General features: G+C 43.0%; 1 protein-coding gene across 2 annotated transcripts in view; it reads left to right on the forward strand.

Annotated features, from left to right (window-relative positions):
- Window positions 1-439: 439 nt before the first annotated feature.
- Window positions 440-22,130, forward strand: part of LOC311356659 (semaphorin-7A) — a 34,648-nt gene continuing 12,957 nt past the window's right edge. Inside the window, exons 1-13 of one of the 2 annotated variants that reach the window (XM_084476464.1) lie at window positions 440-579; window positions 2,056-2,113; window positions 12,855-12,908; window positions 13,097-13,239; window positions 13,641-13,679; window positions 13,805-13,906; window positions 14,415-14,523; window positions 15,575-15,682; window positions 15,892-16,046; window positions 17,728-17,906; window positions 18,173-18,281; window positions 19,529-19,724; window positions 20,350-20,465. In XM_084476464.1, the coding sequence (XP_084332590.1) occupies window positions 13,183-13,239; window positions 13,641-13,679; window positions 13,805-13,906; window positions 14,415-14,523; window positions 15,575-15,682; window positions 15,892-16,046; window positions 17,728-17,906; window positions 18,173-18,281; window positions 19,529-19,724; window positions 20,350-20,465 (1,170 nt within the window). In that variant the 5' untranslated portion in view covers window positions 440-579; window positions 2,056-2,113; window positions 12,855-12,908; window positions 13,097-13,182. Of the gene's footprint in view, window positions 580-2,055; window positions 2,114-12,748; window positions 12,909-13,096; window positions 13,240-13,640; window positions 13,680-13,804; window positions 13,907-14,414; window positions 14,524-15,574; window positions 15,683-15,891; window positions 16,047-17,727; window positions 17,907-18,172; window positions 18,282-19,528; window positions 19,725-20,349; window positions 20,466-22,130 lie in introns of those variants that run through there. The other variant, XM_084476463.1, reaches the window with a different exon arrangement.

Consider the following 22,130-nt stretch of genomic DNA (forward strand, 5'->3'; position numbering starts at 1 on the left):
TTAAGAGGAACAATCATACTATACCAAATAATACCGATACAAACACTACCACAACTATTACTTTTATTTTCGTTTGATTTCCAGAGAAAACATTGAGACGCATTCGTCTACCTCATAAAAAGGTGGTACAGCTGCTCGAAAATGGGACAAATAGAGTGATTATGAAAGCAGATCAACAATTGTATTCACTCGACTTTGCCCTGGGGGCGCAGGGCACGGCGGGGGAGCTGAGGCGCCGCGGGGGGGGGGGGCGGGCCTCGGGGGTGCACTCCCCGCCGCTGGGGTCGGGGGGCAGCGAGCAGGAGGAGGAGCCGCAGCCCAGGGGGGGCAGCTCCAGCACGTCCCCCTCCAGCTCCTCGTACTGCTGCTTGACGGGCAGCGTGCGCGGGGACGGGCTCCGGATCACCGGCGCCCCCCCGGGGGGCGAGCGAGGGGCCCGCCTCCTTGTCCCGGGCCGCGAGGCTGCCCCGGCGCCTCCTCCGCCAGCAGAGGACGCAGCTGAGCACCAGGAGCCAGCAGAACACGGCCAGACCCACGGCCAGCAGCACCTGCAGGGGGACTGGACACAGAGAACAGGGGGTGAGGAGGGACCTCCGACCGACCAGGGTGGAGGGGGAGGAGGGGACCCAACCAGGGGGAGAGAGGGGAGAGAGAGGGGAGAGAGAGGAGAGAGAGGGAGGGAGAGAGAGGGGAGGGAGAGAGAGGGTGAGGGAGAGAGAGGGTGAGGGAGAGAGAGAAAAAGAGAGAGAGAGAGAAAAAGAGAGCGAGAGAGAGAGAGAGAGAGATAGGGAGAGAGTAAGAGAGACGGGGAGAGAGAGAGGGAAGAGAGAGAGAGGGAGGGAGAGAGAGAGGGGGGGAGAGAGGGGGGGAGAGGGAGAGAGAGAAAGGGGGGAGAGGGAGATAGAGTGAGGGGAGAGAATAAGAGAGACGGGGAGAGAGAGAGCGAAGAGAGAGGGGAGGGAGAGGGGGGGAGAGAGAGGGGGGGAGAGAGAGATAGAGGGGGAGGTTGAGAAAGCGTGTGTGAGAGTCAGAGAGAGACAGAGAGTGAGAGAAGGCTTAAGAGAGTGAGAGAGAGAGAGAGAGAGAGAGAGAGAGAGAGAGAGAGAGAGAGACGTGATTGACATTTCTTACATTTCATACATTTCTTGTGTTTGTGTATTCAAACCCAAACAAAACCAACTATCTCTCTAAATAGAACGTATTATTCTTTTGTCTTTAAGGTGAAGGTAAACCAATCGGCAGATAAGATCAGAACGAGATTGAAAATAGAGATAAGAGACAAAACAGTGCTACTATAAAGATAAACAGAATACCAAAAGACAAATAGTAAACCTAATACATAGTCCTAAACAATGAACACACAAACAGCCAACAAACTGACGCAGCTGAGAGTTAAACAGAGCAGCTCACTGATCATTGAGTTACTGAACCCTGAGCCCAGATGCTCTGTTGTGTTGTGTCCCGCGGCCCCAAGCGACATCACAACCTGAGCTGCCGCTCACAAGGCTTTACAGCAGAAGCTCTCTGGTCTGCTCTCTGACAGTCTTCTTTTTGCAACCAGTTCCTTCAGAGGTATACGTGGGAAGGAATAGAGCGATCCAGCTCAGACCCAGAGCTGTAGTCAGCTCAGATCTTGTTGTGTCTGTGCCCCCATTCCCTAATGAGATCTCAGAGGAAATGTCTCGGCCCTATAATCACATTGCTTCCTTGGTGGACCCTGACTGGGTCACAGCTCTGAGCCAAACTACGGACGCCAACGATTGAACGTGGGCCTCATTTCCTGTCACCCGTCTGCATTAAATACACATTGTCTGTCAGGGGCTGATGACTCATACATCAAACCACCTTCATCTGACCAGTGGGTCAAATTGTTCTCAATCCAACTTGGACTACCATATTTAAATGAAATGAATTGTACAAATGTTTTGTTAAGTTCAGTAATATTATTCCCATATTCGACAATGGATACAAAAACTCTTTCCTATTGATTGCCATGTCTATATTTTTCATGCATTCCTTTTCTTTTTTCCGTGTTTGTTTCCGTTTGGCCGGCAGTAGGACGAGGCTGCAGTGAGTCACCAGCCGCCAAACACTCCTCGTCGTCACATCAATCGTAAGTGGTCATAATATTTATCCAATTAGACCTATAATAGCCTTATTGGCATATAAACATCTCTCAAACTAAATAGTCACAATGCAGTGATAATTAACAGGATCTTTTTTGAGAAAAGCGAGTTGAATTCTACTTGATTTTGTTAAGATGCAATGAATTTGAAAAAAACTGCACTTATATTCAAGAATTATTTTCAATCTAGCACTGATTTCTCTTTATGTGAACGGTGTACATGCCAATTCAGCTCACAGCCTAATCCAATCCTAGTTATAAAACTTACATTGACTAAAGTACCGCCTGGGGCTCTGACTAACAGTTTATGGTGGTTTCACCTGAGAGAGTGTATTGCGTCATGTTCCCCGCTGTGTGTGCTGTCCTGTGGTCAGAGCCGCGGTGTTAGTGAGTAGCGGTGTTTCAGTCAGTGCGCTCCATCACCACACTGCGGTGCAGGTCGGTGGGCGCCGCAGAGTCTCCCGTCCAATCACACACTTTGAGTGACGCCGCTGTTCGAATCGCTCTAACGGGAGCGCGTGGGAGGAAGCGGCGTTCAGCCCCGCCCACCGACCAGCGCCGCCTCGTGACGTCACAGCCCCGCTGAATGGGTTTACGAGAACGTCTCGTGAGGGGATCCGGTGTTTACATCCATGATCACGGTGCACGCTCATACCGGAAAGGCGTTTATGAGGATCTATTCATAACGATGAACGGGAGAAGAGCATATCCCTTAAAATGCGTTTTAACTCTTTACCTCATCTTATAGAAGTTACGCTCTCTCTCTCTGTTTCTCTCTCTCTCCCCCCCCCCCCCCCCCCCCCCCCCCACCATTTCAGTCCCTCCTTCCCCCTGTCTCTCTCTCCCCCTCTCTCTCTCCTTCTCTCTCTCGCTCTCTCTCTATCTCTCTCCCCCATCTCCCTCCCTCTCTTCCCCGCTCTTTCTCTCTCTCTCTCTCTCTCTCTCTCTCTCTCTCTCTCTCTCTCTCTCTCTCTCTCTCTCTCTCTCTCTCTCTCTCTCCTTCCCTCTCTCCCTACCTCATCCCTGCTGCTGACTAATCCAACACTAGATGTCTTCAGACTATTGGCTAACACAACACACGTGTTGTTGTTATTACACGTCAAGTTTAGTCAAGTCAACTTTAGCAGATTTCCTACACACGGCAGACTCAATGTGCTTCACCTAAAACACATCATACAATAAAATGATACAGGATTAAAAGAGTCCCTGAAAGACATAAAATAAAATAATAAGTCAGAATTACATTATGCAGAAAGCGAGGTCAACGAACCTTTATTTAAATTAGGTTGGAGCAAGTCTCAGATCTTCAGGAAGTTTATTCGTGCACAATTGTAATAACTTGCGTGAGTGAACGTTATATTACGATGATTAATATTACTATTAATATTACTATTATTAGTAGTAGTAGTAGTAGACCTAGTAGTAATAATAGGCCTGTTGTTGAACATCATCATTTAAAATGAGACGAAACAAACTAATGATGGCAGTAGTAAATGTTAACATGGTTCCAATTCGCCTTTGGCTCAGAAGCCCCACATATGTGTTTGGTCTGAGGACTGCTGAGGAGCCTACAGACTATCCTCAGACATCTCCAGACCCAACACACACATTCTTATAGGCCCTGGAAGTGCATCCCTGGAGAAGGGACAAGCCTAGAAGCTCAACCAGCACGTCACGGCACGTCGTGGTTCGCTGTCGCTTCACATCACACGTCCTCCGAGGCTGTGGTTTGAGATGCGTGGGAGGAGCGTCGCTTCGAGACACCAACCCTAAACATAACCCTAGCTACTGCTGTTTTACCTCACTCTGTTTACCCCCGCCCATAGACCCCCCACCACACTGTAGTGTACCGTCCTATACTACAGTGTGGGCCCCTTTTGCCCTGCTTGTATGAGATACGCTCATGGGTCAAACAGTGCAAATGCATTATTATATTATATTATTATATTCCAGTTCTGTTGCACGATATGAACCTGGGGTGTTGAGACAAGCCTAGCCCTTAGGTCCACTCTGCTAGATGGGTGAATAGCCCCCCATGATGTCACATTATGTGCACAAGGCTCTTTTTCTTGGGGGACAGACATCCGTCCCGTTAGACAAGTGGTCCCATGTTTTCATCAAGCATAATCTGCCGTATTTTCTACCAGTAAGATGTACTGCAAGTTACTGTAACGGGGTGGGCGATTTTAATCATAATACATTTGTATAAATATTATAAATAACTATTTTATAATCATTTTTAATTTTTATCATCAAATAATGTGTTGTTGTTTGACCGACCGGGGGCAGTAGGACACGGTATATTGGTAGTCGGCTCCCACACCCTGACTCGATGGCGCCATCGAGTGGAGAATAAGTTGAATTGTTTAATTTCATTTATACCGTATCATTAGCATGAAATATTAAATAAATATTCCGGATTTAAATGACTGCTGAAAAGATGGTATGCATTGATAGTTTATGTATTGATGACGTGTATAAACTACAGCTTGATGATATCATTACCCTTCACCCTTTTGTGTTTTAGTTTTAGAAAGTAGTCCTCAGGTGCAACACTGAGGAGAGAGAGAGAGAGAGAGAGAGAGAGGGAGTTTGTGTGAGAAAGGGAGCTATAGAAAGAGAAATGGGAATAGAGGTAGAAAACGAGAAACAGAAATAGAGGTATGAAGAGAGTTAGCGAGAGAGAGAGAGGGGTATAGGTAGCGAGAGCAAGAGGGAGTAAGAGAGTAGGAGAGAGGGAGAAAGAGAGAGACAGACAGACAAAGACACAGAGAGAGAGAGACACACTCACTCACATACACACACACACACACACACACACAGACATACACACAGACATACACGTGCACATGCACATGCACACACACCCACATGCACACAGACACACACATACATACGTACACAGACACACATACACACATACACTAACACGCACACAGACACACACATACACACAGACATACACACACTCACAAAAACACACACATACATACACACACAAACACACACAGAATACATCTTAGTGAGGAGAACAGGAAATCTCCCACAGGAGATCCCTGTCCCAGGAGGTAAACCTCCACACGTTTCTATCTGACTTACTGGAGGTCCTGGTCGTCTTGTGGGTTCCCCTGCAGTGAGCTGATTGGCCGAGGCTTGTGGGCATCATGACAACACTAACCCACCGGTCAGTGCTTCAGTGGCAGCGTGCGGGCGTCCCCGTGGTCTACTGCTCAGTACAGTGGGTCTGTACTGCAGCTCACTGTACAGCTGGCTCTGGGCCGGGGACAGCTACAGCTGCAGCCTGGTGCAGCTACAGCCTGGCAGGGACTCCTGCTGCCCACTCACACACGTCCACACAGACACACACATACCTACAGACACACACATGCACCCACAGACACACACACGCACCCACAGACACACACATGCATGCACAGACACACACACACACACACGCACCCACTGACACATACACCTACCCACAGACACACACACGTTCCCACAGACATTTGATTCATTTATTTGGAATGACCAATACTACAACACCACAGCATCTAAATATTAATAAAGAGCCTATTATGTCTCACATAACAACACAAACACTGTGCAAGTATTTCCAACCAAGTGAATCAGTAGAGATAAATATATATTTATATTATGGGTAGAGATGACAGCGCCTTCTCCATATATGCAGACTGCCTATGTTTGCTGACACAGAACAGTATTTGGCTATTTGCTTAGAGTTCTTCTTATTAAGTCAATTTGCAATCCTCTAACACAGTCTATGAACATGTCCAAGGCTACCATAAATGAGTCAAACTAGTTTTGTGTAGCTATAACCACCTACTGTCAACACACACACGTACCCACAGACACACACACTTGCACACACACACACACACACACACACACACACACACACACACACACATACCCACAGACACACACACTTGCATACACACGTACCCACAGACACACACGCACCCACAGACACACACATGTAACCACAGACTCACACACATGCACCCAGACACACACACTTGCATGCACCCGCACACACATACCCAGACACACACACTCGCACGCACACGCACACACGTACCCACACAAATGCACATGCTCACACACACAAGCGCGCACATGTAAATTCCTTTGTATGTTATAATTGTACCGGTCGTTCATTGTATCATAATGCTTTGTGATTGTATAGCTGTTTTCCTCCGGTATGGATAAGACAATGAATATAGATAAGAACTAGAAATGTTTATTAACAGTAATAGGAACATTATTTTATTATAGGGTGCTCGCCATTTTGTAGTGGTGTTCTAATTCTCAGAGGTTAATTTCATTCACTATATAGTAGACAATAAAATACCCAAAATTTGAGTGAACATACGATGTTCCCTACATGTTACTCCCGTACACCACAATGCAATGCAGGCGCATTTACTGACGCAAATGACGTTTAGAAATGTTCAGCGTAGTGTCCGAATTCTCGTTTGTTCGTTCCCTATATAGTTCACTATATCATAAACACTATATAGGGAATAGTGAGTGAGTGAATAGGGAACGATTTCGAACACAGCTAATGTCTAATACGAAGAGAACTGGCAGTCTCTGGTGACTTCCGGTTTCTGCACTGGTTGCGGTAACACATCTGTCCATGCGAGGGCGCTCGCCGGTGAGTGCTGAATGAATGGGAGTCGACGGGGTTTCACCCTCAAATTCCCCTTTTCTCAGGGTGTAATTTTTGTGTCAAGTAATTTGAAAGTCACATTCAAAAGGGGGGGCTAAGATAATTATGAATGCATTATTGTAGCAAAAGTCTTGAGCAGTCTTACACAAATGTGTAAGAGTAAAGTTGAAGTCGTAAATATGTATGTTGCATGTGTACACTAAAGTCACAAATGTGTAACAGTAAATTTGAAGTCATAAATATTCTCTTCTAAAGCTACAAAAAAAGAAGAGGTTACTTTATTGCTTGGGCTGACTTACACAGATCATGCTGGAGTTTACATGTTCATTTTCACAAATTATATTTGTGATTCGTCATATAGCTTAACAAAATAAACTAGAATAATGATGAATTGGTTTAAGCTTTTATGCTCAGGTTGACATTGCAAACATAGCACAAATAGCTAAATGATTTATGTTGCAAATTAATCATTAGATCCACCTCTCTCTATACCGGCTGCAACTTGTGTCAAAGTATTTTTTTTTTTCACCCAAAGTGGACCGAAAGTGGACCGAAATTTTTAATCCTACTAAGTCCACGCCAGTATCACGAAAAGACACAGCCACCTCTATTTCTGATTGGTCCGTCATACGCGCTTTTACTGGCTTGATATTAACTGCTATGGTTAAGGTCGGGGCGGACCGTACTGTTAGGCAATCCAGGCACTTGCCTGGAGCCCCAGGCCCCATAGAAGGCCCCATAGAGGCCTTTTGGGGCCCCCAAAATGCCGTCTTTATATTTCTTCCCCATATCTATATTATTTCTGTCCGCCCGCAATTGAACACTAATCTTTATACATGGGCTTTGTCTGTTAAAAGATGAGCTATTATGAAGCAATTTTATCGCTCGTAGACTAACAACACCAGTTTACATTCTGGCATTAGTATGAGTTTGGGCAACAGGATACCGCTAACAACATTTAATAACACTTGGAATTAGATGGGAAAGGTTACGTTTTGTATTAGGTTGAATAGTAAGCCTGCGTGTGGCGGGACCTGCTCCCCATACGGGATGATAGCTCTGCCATCCTTTCTCCCACGAAGGCGCCCCCTAGGGGCCAAATAACTCCTGTGGGCATTTTGGACCAGTGTACCTTGACAGGTGTGCCAAAAAATGGTATCCCCTGCCGCGGGTCCGCGCATGCATCCAGTGCAGGCGGAAGTTTAATTACATTTTCAGTCAAGTAGATATTATAATTAATAGATTAATTGAAGGCGAGCGATCTCGATTTGACCGTATCGAACGAGTATGTGAATAATTCCTTATAGGGATGACCTACTGCGTGATCGGAGCGTCCAAACATTGACATGGATAGATGACTGAGTAATAGACTACTATATTATAGGTGAAATCATAGAAGCAATAAGACATGATTGCCTCGAGTTGTCAGTAGTATTATCAACTCAACTTCGACCACACGTAGAGAAGAGGAAAAGCATTGATGCGTTACTTTAAAACCTCGTTGATAAAACTACTACTAATACAACAAACTACTGCTGATTCTTTACTGTTTCATTGCGTCGTGCTTCATGCGTATGGCGGCAAATGGAGACTGTACGCAGAAGTTATAGCCTAATGACTTCTTCAACATCATCAAAATGCCCTCCAGTAAAGGGGCGGGGGGCAGTTTAAACCATAGTTAGTTTGTTAGTGAGAATCCTATTTGAACCGACGAGGAAATATACCAGAGACACGCCAATAACTAAATGCTCCTATCATGATAATGACTCCCGTAAAGATGGAAAGAAATTGGCAGATTCGGAGTTTGCGGTTCAATAGATCATCAGTGAAACATCGTTGCAACACAAATGACACCTCTAGCTAAATATAGTAACCTAGAGAACCAGCTACAACCTTGTTTTCATCCAAACGAGCCGTCTTTAGCGAACGGTGAATTGCATTGGCTTCTATGAGCTGTCGGCTTTCAGCCGCGAGCTTAGGGACCGTCTGCAAAGTGCAAAACAGAAAACGACCACAATGGTCAAATTTCAATAGCGTCGCCATTGTTGACTCTAGAGCTCCAAAACTTGTTCCATATAGGCAAGGCCTCTATATGGTCTTACTACAACCTTTAGTTTTGAAAAATATATCTCTTCTTATTTTTAAGGATTTTTTATTTGGCAACAATTTCAATAGCGTCGCCATTATTAAATCTAGAGCCCCAGAACTTGTTCCATATAGGAATGGCATCTATATGGTCTTACTACAACCTTTATTTTTGAAAAATATATCTCTACCTATTTTTAAGGATTTTTTATTCAGCAACAATTTCAATAGCGTCGCCATTGTTGACTCTAGAGCTCCAAAACTTGTTTCATATAGGCATGGCCTCTATATGGTCTTACTACAACCTTTAGTTTTGAAAAATATAACTCTACCTATTTTTAAGGAATTTTTATTTGGCTAAATTTCAATAGCGTCGCCATTGTTGACTCTAGAGCTCCAAAACTTGCTTGATGTAGGCAAGGCCCCTATATGGTCTTACTACAACCTTTAGTTTTGAAAAAATGTAACTCTACCTATTTTTAAGGAATTTTTATTTGGCAACAATTTCAATAGCGTCGCCATTATTGAGTCTAGAGCTCCAAAACTTGTTCCATATAGGCATGGCCTCTATATGGTCTTACTACAACCTTTAGTTTTGAAAAATATAACTCTACCTATTTTTAAGGAATTTTTATTTGGCTAAATTTCAATAGCGTCGCCATTGTTGACTCTAGAGCTCCAAAACTTGCTTGATATAGGCAAGGCCCCTATATGGTCTTACTACAACCTTTAGTTTTGAAAAAATGTAACTCTACCTATTTTTAAGGAATTTTTATTTGGCAACAATTTCAATAGCTTCGCCATTATTAAATCTAGAGCCCCATAACTTGTTCCATATAGGAATGGCCTCTATATGGTCTTACTACAACCTTTATTTTTGAAAAATATATCTCTACCTATTTTTAAGGATTTTTTATTCAGCAACAATTTCAATAGCGTCGCCATTGTTGACTCTAGAGCTCCAAAACGTGTTTCATATAGGCAAGGCCCCTATATGGTCTTACTACAACCTTTAGTTTTGAAAAATATAACTCTACCTATTTTTAAGGAATTTTTATTTGGCTAAATTTCAATAGCGTCGCCATTGTTGACTCTAGAGCTCCAAAACTCGCTTGATATAGGCAAGGCCCCTATATGGTCTTACTACAACCTTTAGTTTTGAAAAAATGTAACTCTACCTATTTTTAAGAAATTTTTATTTGGCAACAATTTCAATAGCGTCGCCATTGTTGACTCTAGAGCTCCAAAACTTGTTCCATATAGGCAAGGCCCCTATATGGTCTTACTACAATCTTTAGTTTTGAAAAATATAACTCTACCTATTTTTAAGGAATTTTTATTTGGCTAAATTTCAATAGCGTCGCCATTGTTGACTCTAGAGCTCCAAAACTCGCTTGATATAGGCAAGGCCCCTATATGGTCTTACTACAACCTTTAGTTTTGAAAAAATGTAACTCTACCTATTTTTAAGGAATTTTTATTTGGCAACAATTTCAATAGCGTCGCCATTGTTGACTCTAGAGCTCCAAAACTTGTTCCATATAGGCAAGGCCCCTATATGGTCTTACTACAATCTTTAGTTTTGAAAAATATAACTCTACCTATTTTTAAGGAATTTTTATTTGGCTAAATTTCAATAGCGTCGCCATTGTTGACTCTAGAGCTCCAAAACTTGCTTGATATAGGCAAGGCCCCTATATGGTCTTACTACAACCTTTAGTTTTGAAAAAATGTAACTCTACCTATTTTTAAGGAATTTTTATTTGGCAACAATTTCAATAGCTTCGCCATTATTAAATCTAGAGCCCCATAACTTGTTCCATATAGGAATGGCCTCTATATGGTCTTACTACAACCTTTATTTTTGAAAAATATATCTCTACCTATTTTTAAGGATTTTTTATTCAGCAACAATTTCAATAGCGTCGCCATTGTTGACTCTAGAGCTCCAAAACGTGTTTCATATAGGCAAGGCCCCTATATGGTCTTACTACAACCTTTAGTTTTGAAAAATATAACTCTACCTATTTTTAAGGGATTTTTATTTGGCTAAATTTCAATAGCGTCGCCATTGTTGACTCTAGAGCTCCAAAACTCGCTTGATATAGGCAAGGCCCCTATATGGTCTTACTACAACCTTTAGTTTTGAAAAAATGTAACTCTACCTATTTTTAAGAAATTTTTATTTGGCAACAATTTCAATAGCGTCGCCATTGTTGACTCTAGAGCTCCAAAACTTGTTCCATATAGGCAAGGCCCCTATATGGTCTTACTACAATCTTTAGTTTTGAAAAATATAACTCTACCTATTTTTAAGGAATTTTTATTTGGCTAAATTTCAATAGCGTCGCCATTGTTGACTCTAGAGCTCCAAAACTCGCTTGATATAGGCAAGGCCCCTATATGGTCTTACTACAACCTTTAGTTTTGAAAAAATGTAACTCTACCTATTTTTAAGGAATTTTTATTTGGCAACAATTTCAATAGCGTCGCCATTGTTGACTCTAGAGCTCCAAAACTTGTTCCATATAGGCAAGGCCCCTATATGGTCTTACTACAATCTTTAGTTTTGAAAAATATAACTCTACCTATTTTTAAGGAATTTTTATTTGGCTAAATTTCAATAGCGTCGCCATTGTTGACTCTAGAGCCCCAAAACTTGCTCGATATAGGCAAGGCCTCTATATGGTCTTACTACAACCTTTAGTTTAGAAAAATATATCTCTTCTTATTTTTAAGGAATTTTTATTTGGAAAAATTTCAATAGCGTCGCCATTGTTGAATCTAGAGCTCCAAAACCTGTTCCATATAGGCATGGCCTCTATATGGTCTTACTACAACCTTTAGTTTAGAAAAATATATCTCTTCGTATTTTTAAGGAATTTTTATTTGGCAAAATTTCAATAGCGTCGCCATTATTGACCCTAGAGCCCCATAACTTGTTCCATATAGGCATGGCCTCTATATGGTCTTACTACAACCTTTAGTTTAGAAAAATATATCTCTTCTTATTTTTAAGGATTTTTTATTTGGCTAAATTTCAATAGCGTCGCCATTGTTCACTCTAGAGCCCCAAAACTTGCTCCATAGATGCATGGCCTCTATATAGATATAGAGGCAGAGTTATATTTTTCAAAACTAAAGGTTGTAGTAAGACAATATAGGGGCCTTGCCTATATGGAACAAGTTTTGGGGCTCTAGAGTCAACAATGGCGACGCTATTGAAATTGTTGCTGAATAAAAATTCCTTAAAAATAGGTAGAGTTACATTTTTTCAAAACTAAAGGTTGTAGTAAGACCATATAGGGGCCTTGCCTATATCAAGCAAGTTTTGGAGCTCTAGAGTCAACAATGGCGACGCTATTGACATTGTTGCTGAATAAAAAATCCTTAAAAATAGGTAGAGATATATTTTTCAAAAATAAAGGTTGTAGTAAGACCATATAGATGCCATTCCTATATGGAACAAGTTCTGGGGCTCTAGATTTAATAATGGCGACGCTATTGAAATTGTTGCCAAATAAAAAATCCTTAAAAATAAGAAGAGATATATTTTTCAAAACTAAAGGTTGTAGTAAGACCATATAGAGGCCTTGCCTATATGGAACAAGTTTTGGAGCTCTAGAGTCAACAATGGCGACGCTATTGAAATTTGACCATTGTGGTCGTTTTCTGTTTTTCACTTTGCAGACGGTCCCTAAGCTCGCGGCTGAAAGCCGACAGCTCATAGAAGCCAATGCAATTCACCGTTCGCTAAAGACGGCTCGTTTGGATGAAAACAAGGTTGTAGCTGGTTCTCTAGGTTACTACATTTAGCTAGAGGTGTCATTTGTGTTGCAACGATGTTCCACTGATGATCTATTGAACCGCAAACTCCGAATCTGCCAATTTATTTCCATCTTTACGGAAGTATGATACTCAGGCTCGCATTTCTTCTATTTCTGGCAGAATTAGAAGCCCACAGGTCACCGCGTCCAAGATTGGAGTTTACACCATGGAAAGGTAGGCGACTTCATTTGGTTTTCGAATCAATTTAAGAGGAACAATCATACTATACCAAATAATACCGATACAAACACTATCACAACTATTACTACTACTATTATGTGTTTTTGTATTGTCTCCCCATAATGGACCTGAGTCCGTAATAAAGATTATCATCTATTACTTTTATTTTCGTTTGATTCCAGAGAAAACATTGAGACGCTTTGAGACGCTAGGCCTACCTCATAAAAAGGTGGTACAGCTGCTCGAAAATGGGAGAAATAGAGTGATTATGAAAGCAGATCAACAATTGTATTCACTCGACTTTGCCCTGGAAAAGTACATGACGGTAGTTCCAATGATTATTTCATTCGTGATTATTTAATAATTATATGATAATAATAATAATAATGTTCTTGCGAGTACTTCCTCTGTGTATTTCCTTGTAAACAATTTCATGACGCGCATTAAATGGTACTAATTGATAGGACACATGTGAAGCCTAGAACTTCATATATAATTTTCTCTGTATTATACCTTCTCTGAGTTAAAGTAGTCTATAGTAATGCACCCTGTCTTCAGTGTTGATGATGGCAGCCATGCGGTTGATGATGAAACCAGTGGTCTATAATGGTTGTTGTGTGTTGTCACTTTTTTTGAGTAGTTTTTTTGAATACTTTCAAAATGTGTCTTGTTTGTCCGATGTCTCTATATCTTCATGAGGCACACATTTCTTATCTTCCTTTACAGTGCCACGGAAGCAAATGTGAAGGCCATCCTCAAGATAAAGTGTGTATTATACCACATTTATAGCAAGATAAACAGAATCCTGCATTAAGCTGTAGCATGAGCTCAGGCTATTCAAATGGAGAGCATCTAATAAGTTAATTAAATGAACCTCTTTTCTTCTTCAGTCTTGTGCGTATAACATCACAGTGCTGCACAAACTGAAGGGGAGCAATAATCAGGTGTTCCTGTGTCAGACCAGTGAAGCCAAGACAACGTGCTGCATCAGGGTAAAACAAACCCACAACCACAACACCTTCATCTTAATTATTACGATACACAGTATCGGTATTACGATAAACAGTATGCTGGGAACACACATTATGTTTCATCGTAATCCTGCTTGGTAAGTCACTTTTGAATACAGAAATCAAATTAGTCAAATGTATGTCAAGATATTTCGAAAGATAGAGACGAACGAGAGAGAACTGAAACGTGGAATCGGGTCAGTTCGTTCTTGTTAAAGAGTCCTTCCTTCGAACTGATTCGGTCGCCAACGACCCATCACTACTGCTAACAGACTTGAACAGCTAACTGAGTCCCTTCTCCATTACGATGACTGACATCGCCTTGAGTAATTTTACCCATTTTATCCCATAATCATGGATGCTAACGGTGTTCTTTCTTTCGGATAACACATCCTATAATATCGACAAAGGAAGACGATCAATGACTTTGAAAATATATTACATTATTGCCACACTGGATCTCTATCTATGTATCTCTATTTCATTTCAGGATTTGTCCACATCTGCATCAGAGTGCGCAGAGTCTCAGAGACTGAAGGGAATCAGCAGCACCATCAAGGAGTACGGCCTCCGGACCGGGGAGCACTCGCTCTTCATCGGTGAGCCTTTAGTCTGAGCCTCGCTCTGTTCATCGGTGAGCCTTAAATCTGAGCAACGGAATGCAGGTTAGGCATTAGGCTTGTTCTTTTGACAGAGTGTGTTTTTGAAAGGTAAATGGACTGCATTTATACAGAGCTTTTCTAACCAGTGTCCACTCAAAGCGCTGTACAATATTGCCTAACATTCACCATGCAAGGCGATGGCCAGCTCGTCGGCAGCAGTTAGGGGGAGGTGTCTTGCTCAGAGACACCTTGACACTCAGCTAGGAGCAGCCGGGGTTTGAACTAGCAACCTTCCAGTTACCAGCCAACCTGTTCTACCTCCATCCTTTTAGGGATCAGTGTTGTCGACGCTCAGTAAACGTATTGCTGAGATGTGCGGCTCTACGGTGATGTGGAGGATCACATGTCTTTCTAATAACCTTAGGAGTGGGTTAGCTCACAGATGTATCAGTTCTTCTGTCATTTAGATGTGGAGGATCACATGTCTTTATAATAACCTTAGGAGTGGGTTAGCTCACAGATGTACCGGTTCTTCTGTCATTTAGATGTGGAAGATCACATGTCTGTATCAATAATCTACCGGTTATTCTGTCATTGATGTAAATTGTGTTCATGTCAAGTCTGAGATTGCTGGGAGAACCTGGCCAGATGACTCTGCAATGGCCTTAAATGACACTATGTTGCTCCCAATTGCGGCTAAACTCACAATTGGCAGCAATAAAAAAATATTCTGTCCAGGAAGCAATAGTTACACTCTCACCTTTAGCATCGATCTCCAATGTCTTTCATAAACGCGTGTAAATTAATACAGAAAAACCAAGAGAAACCTTCACAGAGGAAGTACATCACCACGCAAGGCAAGAGGCTGTTTACTAGCTAACTTTGAGTCTGCCTTGTGTATGAAAATTGCTATAAATGGAGTTGCCTTGCCTTGACTAAATTACTTCCCCACAAGTCTTGAGCCCTTTAATTATGCTTCCTGCCAAAACCAAACCCACCACGCCCCTCTTCCATGCATGATCTCATATTGTTTGTTTTCACATTTCAGAGGATCCACGGAGTGATGTGCTCTACATCACTCAGTCCAGCACAGAGAACTCCATTGGGATCTACAAGTTTGGTTTGGAACGGGTCAGACCCACCACGCCCGATAACGGTAAACAGTCTGTCTGTCCATCACCTCCTGGTTCAGAGGAATGAGGACTCCCATGAGGATATTAGCTTAACCATATTTGTATGGCGGCAACTGCAAATAGCCTCTTAAGCCAACCCCATGGGCACAGGAGTGGCATCCATGTTTAACCCACATGACAAACATTGATCTTCATGCACGTACATGTTGACATAACATTTCTTCTGTCTTAGCTCCGCTCTCAAGAGAGTCCCAGTACCTGGGCTTGGTCCCCTTCGAGGGTACAAACCGGACACAGGACAAGCTGTATGCCTTCTTTAAAGAGAAGAACACAGCTGTTGCTCTGGAGAGTGACCTGTGGCTGCCCTTTGTTGCCCAAGTTTGCATGGTGAGTTTGCATAGTGACTTTGCATTAGTTTGACTTTTGCATCAGTTTAGACGTCTGTGCGGTGCCCATGTTTCCACTGAAAGGCACCAGACAGCGATGTGGTCGCTGTCTGGCGCAACCACATCATGACCCCAGTCGCTCTTTCTTGGGTGCCTTCTTCTGTTTATGAGCCGTGTTTTGTTTGTGAATTTGGAGCTTTGCCTGTCCCTCTATTGTCAGTCAACACTGAAAACCTGCCTGTCCGGAAACGGGACGACTGGCTCTTTTGCCTCTTTTCCACCGACAGTAACAGCTCAACTTTCCACGACTTAGCGTGGCGTGGACGCTCCTTTGTATAGCCCTGTCTGTTTATCAGATTAGCTCTCTTGGAACCTCGACGGAGGTGAGACTAAAAAAGTACCAGGTACTAGGTACCAGATACCACACTTTGGTGATCGAAACGCAAAAAAAGGTGGGCCAAGGAGGAGGCGAGTTGAGCTGGTACTGTCGGTGGAAAAGGGGAAAGCGTGGATTTCTCTCTCCTGATTGGACGAATTCTGAATGAGATTCCACAACCAAAATATTGTCTTTAGTTCTGTCTGTATACAAATACAGCCTAAAAATAAGTAGTCATATACACAGGGGTGCACATAACTGGTACGCAAGTACGCATGCACACCCATTATCAGGGATGCGTAACGTCACTTGAGTCACTACAATGCTTTTGCGTAGCCAACGGGAGATCTAAAAAAAAACGAAAAAAACGAAATACATTGAGCGGCTACTTTGGCGTTTGCCCCCTGCAAAAAGACCCGGAGCTGAAGAAAATAGTTGTTTTTTTTCGAAAAGTGGCGCCAAGATGTTCGTTGGCTCGAAACGAATGATAAGTGCACTGAAATGTGGAATTTCCTTTGTGAAACTGGAAAAAAGTTTCAAAAAGTTTGAAAAGTTTCATAAGATCAGATGTTACGTGTGGGGCCATGTGTGGGGTGTGTACCAAACACCATCTCCTGGTAACTCACAAAAAAAGTTATGTGCACCCCTACATATATATTAAATGTCTCTCAAATGAATATCTCGATATAAGAATATCAAATTTTGTTCATTTTTTGTGCACAAAGTCAAGAAAACGTATCGATTGAAAAGTGTCACGGATTGTCCGAATTTTGTTGAGCTACACGGAACGGAACTTTAAACTCACGCATTTTGAATAGGACCGTTTCTCTGACTTTTCTTGGGCTGGACTGAGACATTTACATTTAAACCGCTGTGTTTAAATTGGTGGACTATTTTCCTCATAGTAGCAAAAATGAATTCAATTCAAGGTGAAATGGGCGTGTGACACTTCGTAAAAGGACAAAGTGTCATACCTTCGGTATGAATTAATACTGAACGAGAAAGGATTTCCTTATAACAACAAGAAAATAAAGGATGCATGGCCTAATTATATTGTAGCTATATAATTATAATTAGATTATATAGTGTGTAATGAGAAAATGAGACAATCTTTAATTCAGCAACAAAGACGAAGTCGGCCCAGAATCTGCCTAAGAGCCACGTGCGAAATCAGCCATATCCAGACCATAAACCACCCTCACTTCCCCTTATTTTATCGGAATACAGCCTGTAACAGCCTGTCTTATTCAAATGTGGGCTCTTTGATGACTGTACACCATGTGACCGGCTGTTTACCCCCCCCCAGGCAGACACAGGCGGCCCCAAAACCAAACTGCAGTACCAGTGGACGTCCCAGTTAAAAGCCCGGCTCTTCTGCGGGGACAAAGCCAGCAGAAGGCACTTCCCGGAACTGGTGGGCGTGGCCTTCTATCACCAGGAGAGCGGAGCCTTCTCTAGAGTTTACGGGCTCTTCCGGAATGAGTGGTAAGCAGTGCCCAGAGCCAATGGGGAGAGGGCGGCAGCAGCCCAGTTTTAAAAACCAGTGGAGTCGACTTTGTTCTAAAAGATCGCTCTGAGCCTATGTAGATCTCACGTCAACAGGAAGTTGAGGAGTTGAAGAGGAAGTTTAAGTTTAAGAGGAATAAATTCTTCCTCAAACTTTCGGTATTGTGGTGTCACAGTTTACGAGATCGTGTTGCTCCAAACATCGCCCTTTTGACCGACATGCTGTTGGCTTCCCTCCTTTGCAGGAACATGAGTGCCGTGTGCGTCTTTTCAGTAGACGCCATCCGCAAGGTGTTTGAAACCTCCTCCTTCAAGGGAAACACAGCGGAGATCCCCGTCCCTAGGCCGGGCTCAGTAAGTATCACATACAAAATGCTGCTGTTGAATAACCATTAACCGATATTAACGGACCAAAATTAAAGTAACCTCTGCTGCCACCGCAAAGGCTTCAAGGCTGGACATTCAGCAGGTTATGGTTATAGTCGTAGTCCAGGATGAATTATATTTACCTTAATGTACGCACTTAATGTTCGCACTCTGGCACTTAATGTACACACTTATTGTATGTTGTACGTCCTCGCACGTATATACTGTTCAGTGTTGGGGGTAACGAGTTACAAAGTAACGGATTACAGTAACAATATTACTTTTTTGGGTAGTACGTAAAGTAACGCATTACACTAAAAATATTGGTAACTACACAACTTTACTAGACTATAGGAATGCGCGTTCCTGCGCGTCCAGGCAAACACGCAAGCCATGTTTGCCTGTGTGTAAAGTTCTGATCTGTTTAAGTGGTGTGTGCATGCGTGCTGCCTGCGTGCTGCCTGTGTGTGTGCAGCACGTTGCCATAACGATCTATTTGAGTGACGTAGCTGCTGGTGCGAAGGAGAGAGGGAAATGGAGATAGAGACGGAGACGGAGACAGGGGGTTTCGGCCAGCGTCTTTCAACTGTCGCAACCCAGATTTAGAAAAATACTAGATAAAATACCCGCAACATGCAAGCCAACATCCGATAGGAAAACATTATCCCATTACCTGGACAAGGGTTATTCCGACATGGAATCGAATTTCAAAATAACTTTTGAGTCCCTGGATCATGTGTTCACCACCAACAACAAAAGTTAATTAATTAGGAATGATGGTGCACTGGATAGACAGCATTTTTTAAACGTGAGAAGGACAATAGCAGTGTACAATAGTCGCGTTACATTTCTCGCTGCTTTCCATACCTTGTCCTCTCTGTGTAATTGTGTGACCTTGCCCAGCATACAGCTGGGCAAAATAGTGCCATTTTATTCAATGCATAAGTCGGCTTATGTACTCTTTAATCTCACTTATCAGTGTTGGATTGAGTTCGTTTACTTCTGTTAGTGGTAGACTAGCCGACAGCCTGCCCTGTGCCATAACCAATCAGAAAAGGCGGTAGGTGCCCCTACCATCCTACGAAATAAAGATTTGCTTCCTGGACGATGCCTACAGGTAGACTGAGGACACTGAATAATAATAATAACTTACATTTATATAGCGCCTTTCAAGGTACCCAAGGTCGCTTACACATTACACACTGAGGTTTAAGGTAAACTCTGTGTCGCTTCAGTGCACGCCGTTCAGGGGACAGCAAAACGAGCTGCTGAAGAGGCTGAGCTTCGTGCAGAGTCACCCGGAGATGGACGATCGGGTGTTCCCGATGGGTGACCCCCTGCTGGTCAGCGACCACCACTACACACACATACGCCTGCACGCCGTACGCAACCAAACCGGGGGGTGCCATGTACTCCTGTACCTCTCGCTGGGTGAGCTGTGTGTGTGTGTGTGTGTGTGTGTGTGTGTGTGTGTGTGTGTGTGCGTGCGTGTGTGCATGTGTGTGACGCTGAGAGCGTTGATAATTTCTGGTTACATGATGGGGCTGATCGGGTTACAGACAAACTGATGATAGCTCAGTATGTCCACTCGCTGATAACAATGGCATGTGGCTCTGTTGTTTAGCAAACACCTTTATCAGAAGAGACTTATAAGGAAAAACAGCTCAGCCAAACAGGAAATTAATATGATATGTCCAAGAAAATAATTCCCAGTCCTAATGTCTGACTCATCCATAAAAAGAGCAATTTTTGGGTGTTGTCCCGTGACAAGCGTTTAGCTCATCACGTATCGGGTTTTACCGACATGAGGTCAGACCATGAACTTGAGTCTAGAACAGAAGAATGTGGTTGGCCTTTCGATTCTGTTTGTTTTAGTACGTCAAACAAGCTGTGATGGAGCCCGTCAATAGTTTGATCTCTTGATCTCTTGATCTCGACCTCAAACATCGGCATGGCCTCATGTGGTTGACGGCTGGAGTTTGAGATGGAGTGACAGCCCTCTTACCTTCTCCCATGATCACCATCTCCCCCCCCCCCGGGGTCTCCCCTCCCACAGAGAGCGGCAAGATCCACAAGGTTCTGGAGCGCAAGAGCGGGGGGTTCATCATCGCCGAGTATAGCCCGTTCAAAGACAGAACACACATCCTGGACATGATGCTGCAGGGGGATGAGGTGAGGAACACACTGGAGATCATCCTCAAGGGCGACCATGTTAAGGGACACAGAGAGAGAGCAGAGAGAGAGCAGAGAGGGAACAGAGAGGGAACAGAGAGGGAACAGAGAGGGAACAGGCCACCGTCCTCCACATAGTCCAGTCATTTTATGAAAAAAGGTCAAACAAATTGTAACAGAAGCAAACTCAAAAAAAAAGCCCAGAAAAATCCCATTAGGGGAAAGTTTAGGAAAAGAGCCAAATATATCCTGTTCATACGCAGGCCTATTCATTCTTTTTCTCACGTCAATATGCTAATTTTTTGATATTATTATTATAACCTTTAGATATCACCATGCATAATCGAATTACATATGTGCTAATTTGCATAAATACTACAACAGATCTAAACATTTGGTATAGCCAGGTGAAAATGTCTTGTTGACTTCTTATAGTACAAGACTTAATGTTAAGGTTTGAATGGAGCCCATTTAGGCTACCCATGAGCATTACATAGAGGCAGGAAGAAGTACTTTAAACCAGCCATTATTAATTATTATTATTGCAGAGAGGGGGTTTGGGGCTGGGTACGTGGGACTGTTTCTGGGGGATGAGTCTGAGGGAAGAACAGGAGACAAGGGCAAAGAGAATGCAGAAGACAAAAGGTAGGTAAAATAAAAAGTGGCTGGATCAAACAACCTTTCTTACCTGAGAGCTTAGTGACAGTTGATTGAAAGTTGAGTGGGGGCTTCCGGTTTAGCAAATGAGTGGATAGACGTTAAATCAGGAGCTCCCGGTGTATGAAGTGATAAAACATTGAAAAGCCTTAATTCAAACGCGCAACCAGAGAAGGGATGAGTAGTAAAAGGGAACAGACCAAAAAAGAAACTGAGAAGAAACAAAGAGAGCGAGAAAAAATGGGAGATAGAAAGGGAGACGACGGGTCAGATGCAGCTAACGATGACATGTTAATTAGCATGAAGGCTGGCTTCGATAACGTGTCTAAGCAGATCGTAACAATTAGCGAGGAAAACCGAAAAGAAATGAAAGACATTCGAGAGAGTATTCAAAATCTGGGAAGTATGTGGAGACAAGAAATAGCCAATTTTAATGAGGAGATGGGCAACAAGTTCGAGACCATCGACAGGGGAATGGAAGCCCAGGGCAGCGATATTGTGGACATTCAAGAGCGTGTGGTGGAGACCGAGGAGTGGAACGCAGATCTGAAGGAAATTCTCGCCTCTTCTCTCAAGCAGCAAAGGATGCTACAGGAGAAGGTAACAGACTTAGAAGGGAGATCGAGAAGGAACAATGTTCGAGTTTGGGGAGTACCAGAGGGCACAGAGAAGGATTCGACACCCGAGTTTATCGAGCGCTTGATTCGCGAGGAGCTTAAAGCCCATGTTGCAGGTTAACCGGAAGTTTCGATTAATGGGTACATAAAGCACTCAAGATATGTATATAAAGTTAGAAATGTCTCCAAAATGGTGTTAAAGTCCAGTTTTTGTAGTTTTTGGTTAGTAACGGTTATTTTTTTACGCGCTCGGCGATGACGTCACATGAGGTAGTCGTGGTGGAAGGTAGCCTCAGCCTTGTAGCTGCTACTAGAGCACTATGCCGTCTAACTGGGATGAGGAAGAGGCTCAATGGGAAGAGGTGGCAAGACCCACAGTTAACATTTATGA

This window comes from Micromesistius poutassou, assembly GCF_964030765.1.
Source record: "Micromesistius poutassou genome assembly, chromosome: 12".
Taxonomy (NCBI): domain Eukaryota; kingdom Metazoa; phylum Chordata; class Actinopteri; order Gadiformes; family Gadidae; genus Micromesistius; species Micromesistius poutassou.